At 41.7% G+C, this 15,644-nt stretch overlaps 1 long non-coding RNA gene and 1 gene segment (V, D, J or C); both read left to right on the top strand.

Annotated features, from left to right (window-relative positions):
- Positions 1-2,738: 2,738 nt before the first annotated feature.
- On the top strand, positions 2,739-3,230 carry LOC120435557. The segment is given in 2 exon segments: positions 2,739-2,791; positions 2,899-3,230. Coding segments are annotated over 2 exon segments (384 nt in total).
- A 193-nt stretch (positions 3,231-3,423) lies between these two features.
- The window catches only part of LOC120435846, a 106,025-nt gene continuing 93,804 nt past the window's right edge, over positions 3,424-15,644 (top strand). For both annotated transcript variants that reach the window (XR_005609967.1, XR_005609966.1), the window contains exon 1: positions 3,424-4,826. This is a non-coding gene — a long non-coding RNA (uncharacterized LOC120435846). The remainder of the gene's footprint in view (positions 4,827-15,644) is intronic.

The raw sequence follows: 15,644 nt of genomic DNA, 5'->3' as shown, positions 1-15,644 counted from the left end.
AAGACAAGCTCTCAGTTGGAGCAGCTCTCACACTCTGAAGACCACCTACACCTCCTCCAACGCTTCCCTGAAAACTGTTCTACCCGCAAAGGACTGGACAGAGATCAGAGTTCATCCACCTTCATATGAGGGAACTGTGGTTAGAGCTGTGGCTCAGCTGGAGGAGAAACTCAGGAAATGCATGAAGAAGAAGCTGCTTGAGGCTGAGCTGGAGAGGGTCCAGCAGTATGCAGTGGATGTGACTCTTGATCCTGATACAGCAAATTCTAGACTCATCCTATCTGATGATGGAAAACAGGTGCATTGTGGTGATGTGAGGAAGAATCTTCCAGACATCCCACAGAGATTTTCACCATGTCCTAATGTTTTAGGAAAGCAGAGTTTATCTTCAGGCAGATTTTATTTCGAGGTTCAGGTTAAAGGAAAGACTGCATGGGATTTAGGAGTGGCCAGCGAGTTGGTCAACAGGAAGGGAAAAATCACACTGACTCCTCAGGATGGTTTCTGGAGTAAAGGCTTGAGAAATGGAAATGAGTACAGAGCTTTTGCCAGCCCTTCAGTCCGTCTCTGTCTTCAGTCTGGTCCTGAGAAGGTGGGGGTGTTTGTGGATTATGAGGAGGGTCTGATCTCTTTTTATGATGTGGATACTGCAGCTCTTATCTACTCCTTTACTAGCTGCTCCTTCATTCAGAAACTCCACCCATACTTCAGTCCCTGTCTAAATGATGGTGGTGAAAACTCTGCTGCTCTAATCAACTGTCCTGTCAATCAAATCGAGTCAATCAACAGATTTTATTTGATGAACTGATTTATTTTTATTGAAGTGAACCAATGAACATGTTTAGTGTAAATACTCTATAGTTTCCATGTTTTCTATAGAATCTGAATATTGTGCACTCAGTAATGAGATTCATGCTTTTATTTGTTTCTCGCGGAATTTGAAGCAAACAGAAGCAAAAAAATGAATCAGGAAATTTTCCCACTAAGTGATTATAAAATATCAGAGAATGAATCACAGAAAGCTTCATTTAAGAATAAATGAACAGTAACCTTGTAACTGTCAACAAAATGAAACATTACAGTTTTTGGTCTTTTGAAATTGATGTTTGAGACTGGACTGTTTCAAACACTGAAAGTTAGAGATCTTTACACTGTGTGTTGATTTGTTACTGTTTAATATTTTCTTAACCTCTTTTAAAGAAAAGATAGTTCAAGTTCAAAGTTTTATTCGCCACATGCAGGTGTGAAATATTTTGCATGTGTGATTTTTTTAAATGCACTTTATTAAAAAGATTGTTACTTAATCTCGCCAGTACATATTAACAGATTTTGTGCCAATGCTTACTACTGTGCATAGTAATTTTCTCATTTCTGATTGCCTAATCAGACTTGACCATTTTATCCATGAATAAATACCTTTAATACTGTATGATGCAAAATAGATCCTGGTTATTTGCTCTATTTTATACTTTATTTTGTGTATTTGCTTTTTTTTTATTTTATAAATTGATGTTATACATCACTCCATACCTCTGGTCCGTTTGTCACGCAGCTGTCTCAATCAGGATCTCAAGAGAAGAAGTGAGATTTGACATTTTTACTGTATTCCAGCAGATTCAATTTTGTCCTTGTAGACCAATACATGAAATTCTTGTGTTTTTGCCAGTTATGTTATGGAGCCATGTGACCACCAGGGGGCCCAAAGAGTCATTTGTATGGATATGTGTGTGTGAAACAATTTTCAAATCAACATCTGATTCATCAATGTTCCCACTGATTAATCAGATATTGATTTGTTGGTGCAGTGTTATGCAAACTGCACCAACACTGAAAACTGCAGCAACAAAAGATAAACACAACAAAACATATGACACACGAAAAACTGACACTGAAATATCCAGACTTTGAATATGTGATGTATGTCTGTGTTTGAGAGGAAGAGATAAATGAATTGAGAGAGAATGTGTGTGTGTGTGTGTGTGTGTGTGTGTGTGTGTGTGTGTGTGTGTGTGTGTGTGTGTATTTGTACTTTTCTTTAAAATAAAATGCTGACATTACACAATGGTTGTATTCTGCAGTGGCAGAGAGATTAAAAAATGGGGCCTCGTTGTCCATGAAGGTTTTAGAGGGAGCATCTGGCAGTGCACAAAAAAAAAATCATGCAATCAAATCACTTTTGTTGCTGGTCCAAGTCCAAGACTCTAATCAATACCAATGTCCAATCAACATCCTTTTTATTATATGGAAAATATTTAGTTTTTGTGAGAATTTTCAAAAAAGATTAATAATTCGACTGTAAAAAGCAGAATTAAATGTTAAAACTGTGACATAATTTAATGTTTCAGGGAGGATAAATATTGCTGTGTGAGGATTTTATGGCAGTTTGTCTGCATGTACATTTTTGTATGTGAAGGTGTCGACAAGGTGCAAAATTTGATGAGGGCACAAGTGTTAAATAATAGGAGACATTTAGACAGAGAGTATCCACTTAAATAAGCCTAAATAAGTATAATTTGATACTGAAATGATCACTTTTCTTTCAATATCATGAAGTAGTTGATTCATCAACAAACAGCATTCCTGTTGAAGTCAGAGCATTTCCATAGAGAGGCACTTTGCATCAGCAGCACCATGCTCCAGTGCTCTGGGAGAGTTTATAGTCCTGAGAGTTGAACACTGGATGACTGACAGCTGTCCTTCATCACAACAGAAGCCACAGAAATCCTCCTCATCAAAAACATGACTTTGATCTGCGTCCTCATCTGGACTCTCCTCTGCTGCTGCTTCACAGGTAAAGTCCAGAGAATCAAACTCCTCTCCTCTATCAACATCTGTCCCTCTGAAATGAAGCCCACAAAACCATGAAGCTGCTTTATGTTTTTGTCTCTGTATCCTCAGAGTCTAAACCTCAGGTCCCAGTGACTCAGTCTGGAGCAGAGAGCTCTGCTGTGGGAAGAACTGTGAGCATCAAGTGTAGGACCAGTCAGGATGTTTATGTTTGGAACAACAACCACTATTTAGCCTGGTACCAACAGAAAGATGGAGGAGTTCCTAAACTGCTCATTTACTATGCTAGCACTCGAGAATCAGGGATTCCAGATCGTTTTACAGGCAGTGGATCAAACTCTGACTTCACTCTGACCATCAGTGGAGTCCAGGCTGAAGATGCAGCAGTTTATTACTGTCAGGGTGCATTTGATAGCAGCTACTGGGAGCTGCGCACACAGTGAAAAACAGTCATACAAAAACCTCCCTCAGTCAGACTGAACAGAAACTGAACTGACTGCTGCAGCTGGAAGATACTGCAGAGACTGATACAGTTCACTGAGGACACACACACACACACACACACACACACTGCATTTAAATTAAACTACATCTGTTTAATAATGATGGCATTTCTTAGAATCAGTCATATTTCTCCTTTAATAAAATATAAAAACAAATAAATACAGACACAGGATCTTTTAAGGTGGTCACACTCTTCAGTCTCTCTAGAAACATCTACACCATGGTTCTCACAACGAGAGGCTGCCTGTTAGTCAGATATTTGACTGTGTCCTGTAGAGTGTCCTGTGGGGAAGAAGCTGGAAGTGTGAGCTATCAGGTATCATACGTGTTGATGGGCTGTTCAGAGTTTTCCTCACATTACTGCAGACTCATTCCTGATAGGCTGAAGCTTTTCACCAATTCTGTCCATAACTTTTATGTAAATGATTTATAGATGTGAGTTAAAGGCGTCACTTTTGGTTGTCTCAGCATTCCACCACGTTCTAAATTATTATGCAAATGATATTTTTCTCTGATTTTTTTCCTAAATAGTCGATTCAAATGACAGTCAGCATAATTTTCGAGTCATCAACCTTTACAGTATAATTCAAATGTAACTCAACAAAACTGCCAATGAAAACAGTATGTTCTTCAAAAATAAAAAACTTAAAATGCACTGTTCCAAATTATTATGCACACAGAGTTTCAAAATATTTTATACATTGTAGAGAATTGAAAATGGTCATTTGTTGAATTTGCAGCATTAGGAGATCAATTTTACTGATATCAAAAGCAATTTTAATCAAAAACATCTTAACAGGTCAAGTTACATATTAACATAGGACCCCTTATTTGATAGCAGTTTTACAATTCTTGCATCCAATCAGTCAATCAATCAAGGCTTTATTCGCCACATGCAGGTTGCCCTGCAGTGAAATGGGACACCCCCCCCCCCGACCTTACACACACAACACAGACATTACATGGGGGTACAAGTCGGAGATCGGTAGCATTACAGAAAAAACATTGAAATATACATTACAATGGGAAAGTACAAGAGGAAAAAAAGAGACCTCTACTCATGCTGGGCTCCTGGGAGGACAGCATGAGAACAGGAAACAAAAAAACTCCTCTGCACAAAAAGCACATAAATGTCCACAGCACAACATTATGGAACACGTGACAAGCCACAGGGATGGGTAGGGGTTGAGGAGTAATCCGAAGCAGACACAGCAGCTATCCTGCCCAACGCTACCATTCCAGCGCGGGCTCAGACCCGCCGTGTTCTCCAGGAGGGCACAAGCATCGAAGGCGTTTGGAAAGGGAGGGGGGATGAGTGAGTGCTTATCAGTGTATGTGTGTGTTTGCGTGTCTAGAGTTCAGCTGAGACAGTGTCCTTCGCCCTGCCAGGCTAAGTAAACAGTCTTCCAGCCAACCCAGGTGGCCTTGCATGGAATGGGAAGGAACAGACTCAACACAGTCGTTATCAGGGAGTTTTTGTTCAGCTCCAGCCTTGAGACCGCAGCTGCCGCCGAAGGGATAGCTGCCTTATGATGGTAATTGTCCTTTTGCAACAACTCATGAGAATTTCAAGCTGTACTTTAACACTCCGACACTGGTCTCTATATCTCCCGTTGGATAGCCGCGAGTTTCTCCATGATGTTATTAACCTTCAGTTCCGTGGTCTTGTCATTCCTTTGCTCACAGAGCAGATTCTGAGACCTCACGACCGCAGTCAGTCGTTCCAAGATGTGATCCAACTTCCGCTCAGAGGTGTCGTTCGGAGTTGACTTTTCCCTGATGTAATCCAATATATGCTCAGAGGTCTTATTCTGAGTATTCACAGCAGCCGTAAGCTTCTCCAAGATCTTAACCATGCTGCACTCAGTGAGCCCTTTCTGAGAAACCGCGCCTCGTCCCATCATTTCAGTCCCAGCGGGCAGCCTTGGGGGGGTTTGAACAGCCGGTTCCGCTTTCTTAATTCTCCGATAAGCCAGGGCCAAGCCAGCTCCGATCAGCAAGAACCCTGTTATCATGGTTCCGAATATGTAGATATCTTCAGCGCAGGGGCGGATCTAGAAGGGTAGCATGGGGTGGCAAGTGCCACCCTAAAATGATCCCTTGCCACCCCAAGTGCCACCCCAGTTTTGCATATGACAGTGTTGTTTATTAAAATAAGATAGCATTAACAGTTTGAGCGTAGTTACAATCAACAGTGAATATAAATGCTAAAACTCAATATATTGCATAGTGTTCCCCCCCTGCACCATTAACAAATGGTTCAGCCCATAGCAGGACCGCCTTTTTTCTTGTTTTCAGTAGCGAGCCATGCTCATGATTGTGCCAGAGCACATTTTGAACAGCACCATGGGAATTTCGGATTTTACACAGGTGGTTGGATGTTACACTCTGGAAATGGAAGCAAGGTGAGTGTTATTAACTCTCTGTGGTCCACGGACACGCTGCACCTCCAAATCACATGACTGATGTAAGCTGACATAGCAACAAGCTGCAGCCACACTGAGTCTCTATTTCAGCCCAGATTGAAAGTTCGCACTTCAAAGTTTTTAAATTTTAATTACAGGCCAGTAAATCCAGAGTTATGATAATATATATAAGCCATGCTTTTTTCTAAATACTGTCGTCACGTTTTTGTGTGTGTGTGTTTTAAGCGTTTTCTAAGGACAGCGAAAAACAGTAAAGAAAGGAAAAAAAAGCCACCTCTTTCCTATCAGTGGAAAAATGCACCATGTCGACCAATTTAAAAAAAAAGTCAACACGTGGGGGATTTGGTTGTTTAGGAAGAGGGAGAGTTTTGGGAGTGACGGTAACGGCAGCGAGACAGAGCGAGCGAAAGTGAGAGAGAGAGAGAGAGTTTTTAGATGTGGGAGATTTGTGACGTTTAGTGTGGAGTATATACTAGTGTGTTGTGTTGTCTTGTGTAGTTGTTCTGTTGTGTAGTCGTTTTGTTTTGTGTGTCAGTGAGGGCACTAATGAATGTCACTAAGGCACATTTGCAACGTAAACACTGTCACTAAGTAGAAACCAGCGGAGTGATACACCTCCTGTTGTCAGGCCTGCAGGTTTATCCCTGTGCTGCTCTCCTCTGTCTTTTGGTGGACCATCTTTTTTTTTATGTGTGCCTATGCCAAGAGGCACACATATTACTATTCCTCGGATTTATTATTCTTATTATGTGTGCCTATGCCAAGAGGCACACATATTACTATTCCTCGGATTTATTATTATGTGTGCCTATGCCAAGAGGCACACATATTACTATTCGTCGGATTTATTATTATTATTATTATGTGTGCCTATGACAAGAGGCACACATATTACTATTCGTCGGATTTATTATTATTATTATGTGTGCCTATGCCAAGAGGCACACATATTACTATTCGTCGGATTTATTATTATGTGTGCCTATGCCAAGAGGCACACATATTACTATTCGTCGGATTTATTATTCTTATTATTATTATTATTATTATTATTATTCTCCATCTTCCGCCTAAATTTCGGCACGTATCACGCCCCGCAGTTTTGAGAAAAGCTTCATATATGTTACCTCATTTTGTGCGGCTGGATCTGGAATGGTGTGCTATGACTTTTGGTGTTTATGACTATTATAGTTTTTAAATATTAATATTTTAGTGAAAATTTTCCCCGCTCCTCTGCCAAACAGTTTTGACAATAGGGGTACATATGTTACATCATTTTGTGTGGCTGGAGCTGGGCTAGTATGGTGTGACTTTTGGTGTTTATAACTTTTATAGTTTTTGAAATATTTAGATTTTAGTGCAAATTTAGGCCAATTTCTAGGCTCCTGAGAAAGATTCTGCTTTTGGCACCATAGAAACAGACTTCATTTGTGGTGTGTTGGCTCTCTCTAGTGGTATACCTGGAGTAGTACGGCCTAAAGAGTGCCATGCTTGGTGAAAACTACATATCCCACAATTCATAGCATGCCTCTACCGAGTCAAACAATGGCGGACACCACTTCGTTTTATATGTCTTTTATTCGTGTTTCTAGGTCACAAAATACACTTTTAAGATATTTTCAGGCGAGAATGTAGGTGTGTAAACTTCAAATATCTGCTCGTTTTATCAAGACATCCCATATTAGCGACAATTCTCTTAAGTGTTGCTGATAGCCGGCTAGCTAGCTAGCTAGCTAGCGCCCTTCGTGAAAAACCACCCAGGCTTGGCTGATAGTGAGGTGGCTAAAATTTGTTTAATCGCCCGATCGCTCGGCAAGGGTCTGTGTCTTAGCTGGACTTATTTTTCGTTTATATGGGCCGATGATGCTGGTCGATGTGGAAAAAATAACTGAGTTGTTTGGTGGTGGCGCTACAACAGAGGGCAGCTATCCACCGGTGTGTGACAGAAAGGACATGCCGCGAACGAGACATACATAAGGCGGTGAGGCTACCGCCGATCGACCGGTGTTTGCTAACGCGAGGTCAATCGTGGATCAGGGAAAGCGAAGGCAGGAGCGTGAGGTGAACTGAATTTCAGGTAAGAAGTTATGACCTGCACTCTATTTGGGTCAGATATAAACCGAGTTTAGGTGTAGTTTATTTAGCAGCAGTTCTCTTATGTGTTGCTGATAGCCGGCTAGCTAGCTAGCGCCGCTAGCATAGTTAGCTAGCACCGCTAGCGACCCTTCGTGAAAAAGCACCCAGGCTTGGCTTATATTGAGGCGGGTGAAACTCGTGTCAGCACCCGGTCGCTCGCCGACAGTATGTGTTTTAGCTGGACTTATTTTTCGTTTATATGGACCGATGATTTATTTATTTATTCATTTTAGTAACGGTATAAACAGTGAAAGGTGGTGGATTGGCCAGATGTAAACTTCAAATATCTGCTCGTGTTACCAAGACATCCCATATTAGCTCTGATGTTTTCGGTGCCTGCAAAGAGCTAGACAGGTAGCTAGCTAACCCGAGCTGGCTGTCTTTTGACTCAGGGTCATAGCTGGACTTATTTTTCGTTTTTATGAGCCGATGAGGGTTTTTTTTAGTAACGGTACAAACAGTGAAAGGCGGTGGATTGTCCAGATGCTGGTCGATGTGGAAAAAATAACTGAGTTGTTTGGTGAGTCGCTGACGCGAGCTACAACCGAGGGCAGCTATCCACGGTGTGTGTCAGAAAGAACATGCGGGAACGAGGCGGCGGCGACCGCCGCCGATCGACCGGTGGTAGATCGTGGATCAGGGAAACCGAAGGCAGGAGAAGCAGGCGGCTGCCGGTCGGAGCGTGAGGTGAACTGAATTTCAGGTAAGAAGTTATGACCTGCACTCTATTTGGGTCAGATATAAACCGAGTTTAGGTGTAGTTTATTTTCGTTGTGCTGACTTTTTACAATCAGTTATAATAACTCGTACTGCGTGGTAGCTAGCACGATGGAGTTTATGACAGCCTCCCTGTCATTCTCTCGCCTGTTCAAACTTCAGTCATGAAACTGATCAATGATCGGCTTTTCTCTCTTGTTTGTTTATCGCGCTAAACAACAGCAGCGCGTTTAAGCTTGATCAGCTGTTGTTAGAATTCATTTGCTTTTAATTTCTAGTATCAGCTGATGTCGATGTGGAAAAAATAACTGAGTTGTTTGGTGGTGGAGCTACAACAGAGGGCAGCTATCCACGGTGTGTGACAGAAAGGACATGCCGCGAACGAGACATACAAGGCGGTGAGGCTACCGCCGATCGTCCGTGTTTGCTAACGCGGAGGTCAATCGTGGATCAGGGAAAGCGAAGGCAGGAGCGTGAGGTGAACTGAATTTCAGGTAAGTTATGACCTGCACTCTATTTGGGTCAGATATAAACCGAGTTTAGGTGTAGTTTATTTAGCAACAGTTCTCTTACGTGTTGCTGATAGCCGGCTGGCTAGCTAGCTAGCGCTGCTAGCTTAGCTAGCTAGCGCGGCTAGCAACCCTTCGTGAAAAACCACCCAGGCTTGGCTGATAGTGAGGTGGCTAAAATTTGTTTAATCGCCCGATCGCTCGGCAAGGGTCTGTGTCTTAGCTGGACTTATTTTTCGTTTATATGGGCCGATAATGCTGGTCGATGTGGAAAAAATAACTGAGTTGTTTGGTGGTGGAGCTACAACAGAGGGCAGCTATCCACCGGTGTATGACAGAAAGGACATGCCGCGAACGAGACATACAAGGCGGTGAGGGTACCGCCGATCGACCGGTGTTTGCTAACGCGGAGGTCAATCGTCGATCAGGGAAAGCGAAGGCAGGAGCGTGAGGTGAACTGAATTTCAGGTAAGTTTGACCTGCACTCTATTTGGGTCAGATATAAACCGAGTTTAGGTGTAGTTTATTTTCGTTGTGCTGACTTTTCAATCACTTACAATAACTCGTACTGCGTGCTAGCTAGCACTACGGAGTCTGTATACAGCTGTGTGCGCGCTAAGTTACCGATGTTACCGATGTTGAACTTCATGACAGCCTCCCTGTCATTCTCTCGCCTGTTGAAACTTCAGTCATGAAACTGATCAATGATCGGCTTTTCTCTCTTGTTTGTTTATCGCGCTAAACAACAGCAGCACGTTTAAGCTTGATCAGCTGTTGTTAGAATTCTTTTGATTTTAATTTCTAGTATCAGCTGATGTTTGCTGGAGCATGAAGATGAAATCAGGAGATGTCCTTACTGAATCATCAGAGCTGAACTGGTGATGGAGAAACAGGTTTACCCTTAGGTGACATGAATGAGTTGAAGGAAGTTATGAACTGTTTCTGACAGACAAATATACACCAAGCTCCTTTTTTTGTGTGTAGCTGACAGCTGGTAACTGTGCAGGGGCGGATCTAGCAAAGCTTTTGCCAGGGGGCCAGGTAGGGCATTAACAGAGAAAGGTGGACATAAAGATATACTTTTCTTTCTTACTCTCATATAAAATATTTAGCTTTTATTAAATAATAATACACAAGATTGGCTGTAGACCATTGTTCATCATTCAGAACACTGTGTAAAAATAACAAAAAACAAAAAGTGAATGCAAAAGTGCATAAATATTTATTTTACGTGTTTGATGTGTGTGGCGGGCGTGGTCTGCAGTGCCGCTGCAGGGAGGTGGACCCACCTGAGCGGCACCTGCAATCACGCCTCTCGGGCGTAGTCTGTGCTCTCTCGCTGTTTTTGGTGTGTGTCGGGCTGTGAGTTGAAAAGCTACAGCCGGCTGTTTGGGTACACCAACCATGTGTGAAAAGTGGTCCATAACGTAATGCTTCAAAGCGTGTTCATGCAAACATTGTCGGATCTGCCGTGGTACAATGGGACTTCTGCTCATGAACCTGTGTGCACAGCGTCTGCAAATCGGCGCTGTACGAAGTAACTTCATCTTTACACAAAACTGTAAGCTGTTATCTGTGAAGCGTGAGCGGTGTTTGTTTTTACCATAGTTCATGGTGGAGAATGGGTGCTCTTCTGAGTTTTGCTCTCTGTAGCTGTATGAATGGCAAACTACACTGAATAGCAGCGGCATAGGCACACATAAAATTTCTTCTGAAATTTTCGCTTTCTAGTTATGTGTGCCTATGCCAAGAGGCACACATATTACTATTCCTCGGATTTATTATTCTTATTATTATTATTATTTTCCTTTTTCCGCCTGAAATTTTGCAGTGTATCTCGACCCGCAGTTTTGAGACAAGCTTCATATATGTTACCTCATTTTGTGCGGCTGGATCTGGAATGGTGTGCTATGACTTTTGGTGTTTATGAATTTTATAGTTTTTTAAATATTAATATTTTAGTGAAAATTTTCCCGCGCTCCTCTGCCAAACAGCTTTGACAATAGGGTTACATATGTTACATCATTTTGTGCGGCTGAAGCTGGACTAGTATGGTCTGACTTTTGGTGTTTATAACTTTTATAGTTTTTGAAATATTTAGATTTTAGTGCAAATTTGGGCCAATTCATCTTTTGGCGCCAAATAAACAGACTTCATTTGTGGTGTGTTGGCTCTCTCTAGTGGTATGCCGGGAGTGGTACAGCCTGTCTACCCTTATTTGGATTACCGTAATGATGACAATTTCAACGGTGCGCACAGCGTCGCTGCTTTCAGGAGCCATTGGAATTTTTAAGGTTGCGCCAAATCATTCAAAAGTTACGGTAATGCTTGGTGGAAAACTCAATATCCCACAATTCATAGCACGCCTCTACAGAGTGAACAATGGCGGCCACCACTTCGTTTTATATGTCTTTTATTCGTGTTTCTAGGTCACAAAATAAGCTTTTAAGATATTTTCAGGCGAGAATGTAGGTGTGTAAACTTCAAATATCTGCTTGTTTTATCAAGACATCCCATATTTAGCGACAGTGCTCTGACGACGTCGGTCCTGCCTGACAGCTAGCCGGCTACCTAGCTAGCTGCCGCACTTGGCTGCAAATGGATAGCGAGGGGACTCTCTCTCTCTCGCTAGCTAGCACGACGGGAGTTTATATACAGCTGTGTGCGCGCTAAGTTACTGACGTTGGACTTTATTTTATTCATAATGGTTAGTTCGTAGAGTTGCCGTACAAACGGAATCGTGCCACATTCACAGAAAATATTACGATTTATTCTGTCGTTACGAAGCCTCCCTGTCATTCTCTGCCTGTTGCAACTTCAATCATGAAACTGATCAATGATCGGCTTTTCGCTCTTGTTTGTTTATCGCCTAAACAACAGCTGCATCGTTTAAGCTTGATCAGCTGTTGTTAGAATTCATTTGCTTCTAATTTCTAGTATCAGCTGATGTCGATGTGGAAAAAATAACTGAGTTGTTTGGTGGTGGAGCTACAACAGAGGGCAGCTATCCACCGGTGTGTGACAGAAAGGACATGCCGCGAACGAGACATAAAAGGCGGTGAGGCTACCGCCGATCGACCGTGTTTGCTAACGCGGAGGTCAATCGTGGATCAGGGAAAGCGAAGGCAGGAGCGTGAGGTGAACTGAATTTCAGGTAAGAAGTTATGACCTGCACTCTATTTGGGTCAGATATAAACCGAGTTTAGGTGTAGTTTATTTAGCAGCAGTTCTCTTATGTGTTGCTGATAGCCGGCTAGCTAGCTAGCGCCGCTAGCATAGTTAGCTAGCGCCGCTAGCAACCCTTGGTGAAAAAGCACCCAGGCTTGGCTTATATTGAGGCGGGTGAAACTCGTGTCAGCACCGGTCGCTCTCTATTTGGGTCAGATATAAACCGAGTTTAGGTGTAATTTATTTTCGTTGACCTTTTACAATCGTAATGCCACGGGAGTTTATATACAGCTGTGTGCGCACTAAGTTACTGACGTTGGACTTTATTTTATTCATTAGGGTTAGTTCATAGAGTTGCCGTGCTGTACAAACGGAATCGTCCCACATTCAGAGAAAACATTATGATTTATTCTGTCGTTCTGAAGCCTCCCCTGTCATTCTCTCGCGTGTTGAAACGTCAATCATGAAACTGATCAATGATCGGCTGTTCGCTCTTATTTATCGCGCTAAACAACAGCAGCACGTTTAAGCTTGATCAGCTGTTGTTAGAATTCTTTTGATTTTAATTTCTAGTATCAGCTGATGTTTGCTGGAGCATGAAGATGAAATCAGGAGATGTCCTTACTGAATCATCAGAGCTGAACTGGTGATGGAGAAACAGGTTTACACTTTAGGTGACATGAATGAGTTGAAGGAAGTTATGAGTTGTTTCTGAGAGACAAAGACCAAGCTCCTTTTTTGTGTAGCTGACAGCTGGTAACTGTGCAGGGGCGGATCTAGCAAAGCTTTTAGGGGGGCATTAACAGAGAAAGGTGGACACAAAGATATACTTTTCTTTCTTACTCTCATATAAAATATTTAGCTTTTATTAAATAGTTATCTGAATCTCACAACCAAAGTTTGTATAATAATACACAGGATTGGCTGTAGACCAGGGTGGGCAATTCCAGGCCCGAGGGCGGTGTCCCTGCAGGTTTTAGATGTGTCCTTGAACCAACACAGCTGATTTAAATGGCTAAATTAGCTCCTCAACATGTCCTGTTCTCCAAAGGCCTGATAACGAACTAATCATGTGATTCAGGTGTGTTGACCCAAGGTGAGATCTAAAACCTGCAGGACACCGCCCTCGGGGCCTGGAATTGCCCACCCTACTATGTAGACCATTGTTCATAATTCAGAACACTGTGTAAAAATAACAAAAACAAAAAGTGAATGCATGTGTGAAAAGTGGTCTATAATGTAATGCTTCAAAGTGTGTTCATGCAAACATTGTCGGGTCTGCCGTGGTACAATGGGACTTCTGCTCATGAACCTGTGTGCACAGCGTCTGCAAATCGGCGCTGTACAAAGTAACTTCATCTTTACACAAAACTGTAAGCTGTCATCTGTGAAGCGTGAGCGGTGTTTGTTTTTACCATAGTTCATGGTGGAGAATGGCTGCTCTTCTGAGTTTTGCTCTCTGTAGCCGTATGAATGGCAAACTACAGTGATTAGCAGCGGCATAGGCACACATAAAATTTCTTCTGAAATTTTCGCTTTCTAGTTGTGTGGATGCCCTAAAGGGCTTCCACACTATTGAGTTCCTGTTTCTCTTTATTGTGTGGATGCTGGAGGCATCCACACTATTGTTTTCCTGTTTCTCTTTATTCTTTATTGTGTGGATGCTGGAGGCATCCACACTATTGAGTTCCTGTTTCTCTTTATTGTGTGGATGCTGGAGGCATCCACACTATTGAGTTCCTGTTTCTCTTTATTCTTTATTATTGTGTGGATGCTGGAGGCATCCACACTATTGAGTTCCTGTTTCTCTTTATTCTTTATTGTGTGGATGCTTTATGCATCCACACTATTGAGTTCCTGTTTCTCTTTATTCTTTATACTTTATTCTAGTTGCCACTTTTTGTAATGCGTTTTTGGCACTTAACTACTTTAACAATTTTCAGCCGATTTTCACCGTTCAAATTTTAAACTATTCTGCTATTTCTGCTAATGATGGCTATGACTTTTGGTATTTTATGCTATTATACTTTTTAAAATATTAAGCTTTTTTCCTTTAATTTGTCCCATTGAAATGAATGGGAAACTTCCATAATTCTGCTAAAACTTGCTTGTTTTTGAAACTTAACTACTTTTTCCTACTTTCACGTAGAACAACCATTCAAACTTTAAAATGTTCACAAATTATTGGGCTATTCATGAATGATTCAGCTTTTTCATATCTGTTACCGTTTTCATCTTATCCCTCTTTAAGTTTTGAGTTTCATCTTTGTGATTTTTCACAAAATACATGCGTTGTTATGGTTGCTATGCAGTTGGTTCTAAGTGAGCCACTGTACCTTTGGCAATTTTCTCTTCATGTCCGAACAACTTCTTGCTACTCACTCAATTTTCACTCAACCCACACAAATTATACATCAAAACGTAGGCATTTTTGCTGGCTTTCAGAAAATGTCACCATCATTGTTGTGAGATTTATAGAATTTTGGCAAATCTCCTCAGACCAACACAAAGTCGCAAAACTCTCCATAGAAAGTCAATGGAGAGCTTGTTCAAAATCACCGCTTGATTTCTGTAATGAGAGGCATATTCGAATCGTCATATCTCCTTAACGAAGCAAAGTTAAGACATGAGGCTTGTCCCAGTATATCTTCAGACACTCCTGACGCTCACAATTCAAGAATTATTTTCTCACCTATTACCGTTCTGAAATGAGTTAGACTTGTTTGAGGGTAGGAAATTAGTCCTTCGCTCAGATTTCTTCAGATTTCAAACTCTGGAAATGAACCACTTTTTCTCTCGTCATATCTTTTTAATGGATTTCCACAGAGACCTGAAAATTTCCATGATTGTTCACCAAAGCCTGCTGTCTCTTACGGTGAAAGAATGATATTGATACTCCAAATAGATTTAGAGTTAGAAAGCGTTGTTTGAGGGCAAGTCAAGGCAGTTTTGCTTTGCTCTACTCAGTTATGGTGCATTACAAGTCAAATATCTTTAATAATTCATATTTTAATGATAAATTGTCAACACTTGAAGATTCCCCATCTCTTCTGAACAAAACGATTGTAAGAATGACCGTTCTAGCCCCTACGGTTAGGAAATTATGGCCATTTGTTTGAGAGGAATCCTCAGTATGAGAAATACACTGCAGAAATCCTGTCTCTCTCTGTGCTGAGTGTGTAAAAACGGCTGCACCTGTTTTGGCGGGAAAAAGTACACAGCCTCTCTGATTGGTGGATTCAAATTTAGCAGCTCCCAGGCTGCTTGACTGACCTAGAAACTTGCTTGTCTCTCCCTATGTATGTGTGTGTGTGTGTGTGTGTGTGTGTGTGTGTGTGTGTGTGTGTGTGTGTGACAGAGAGAGAGAGAAAAGAGAGGCGAGACAGAGTTTTATGGG

Source organism: Oreochromis aureus, linkage group 22 (assembly GCF_013358895.1).
Source record: "Oreochromis aureus strain Israel breed Guangdong linkage group 22, ZZ_aureus, whole genome shotgun sequence".
Classification (NCBI taxonomy): Eukaryota; Metazoa; Chordata; class Actinopteri; order Cichliformes; family Cichlidae; genus Oreochromis; species Oreochromis aureus.
The sequence above is the reverse complement of the archived record's forward strand: the minus strand, read 5'-3'. Positions and strand labels throughout refer to the sequence as shown.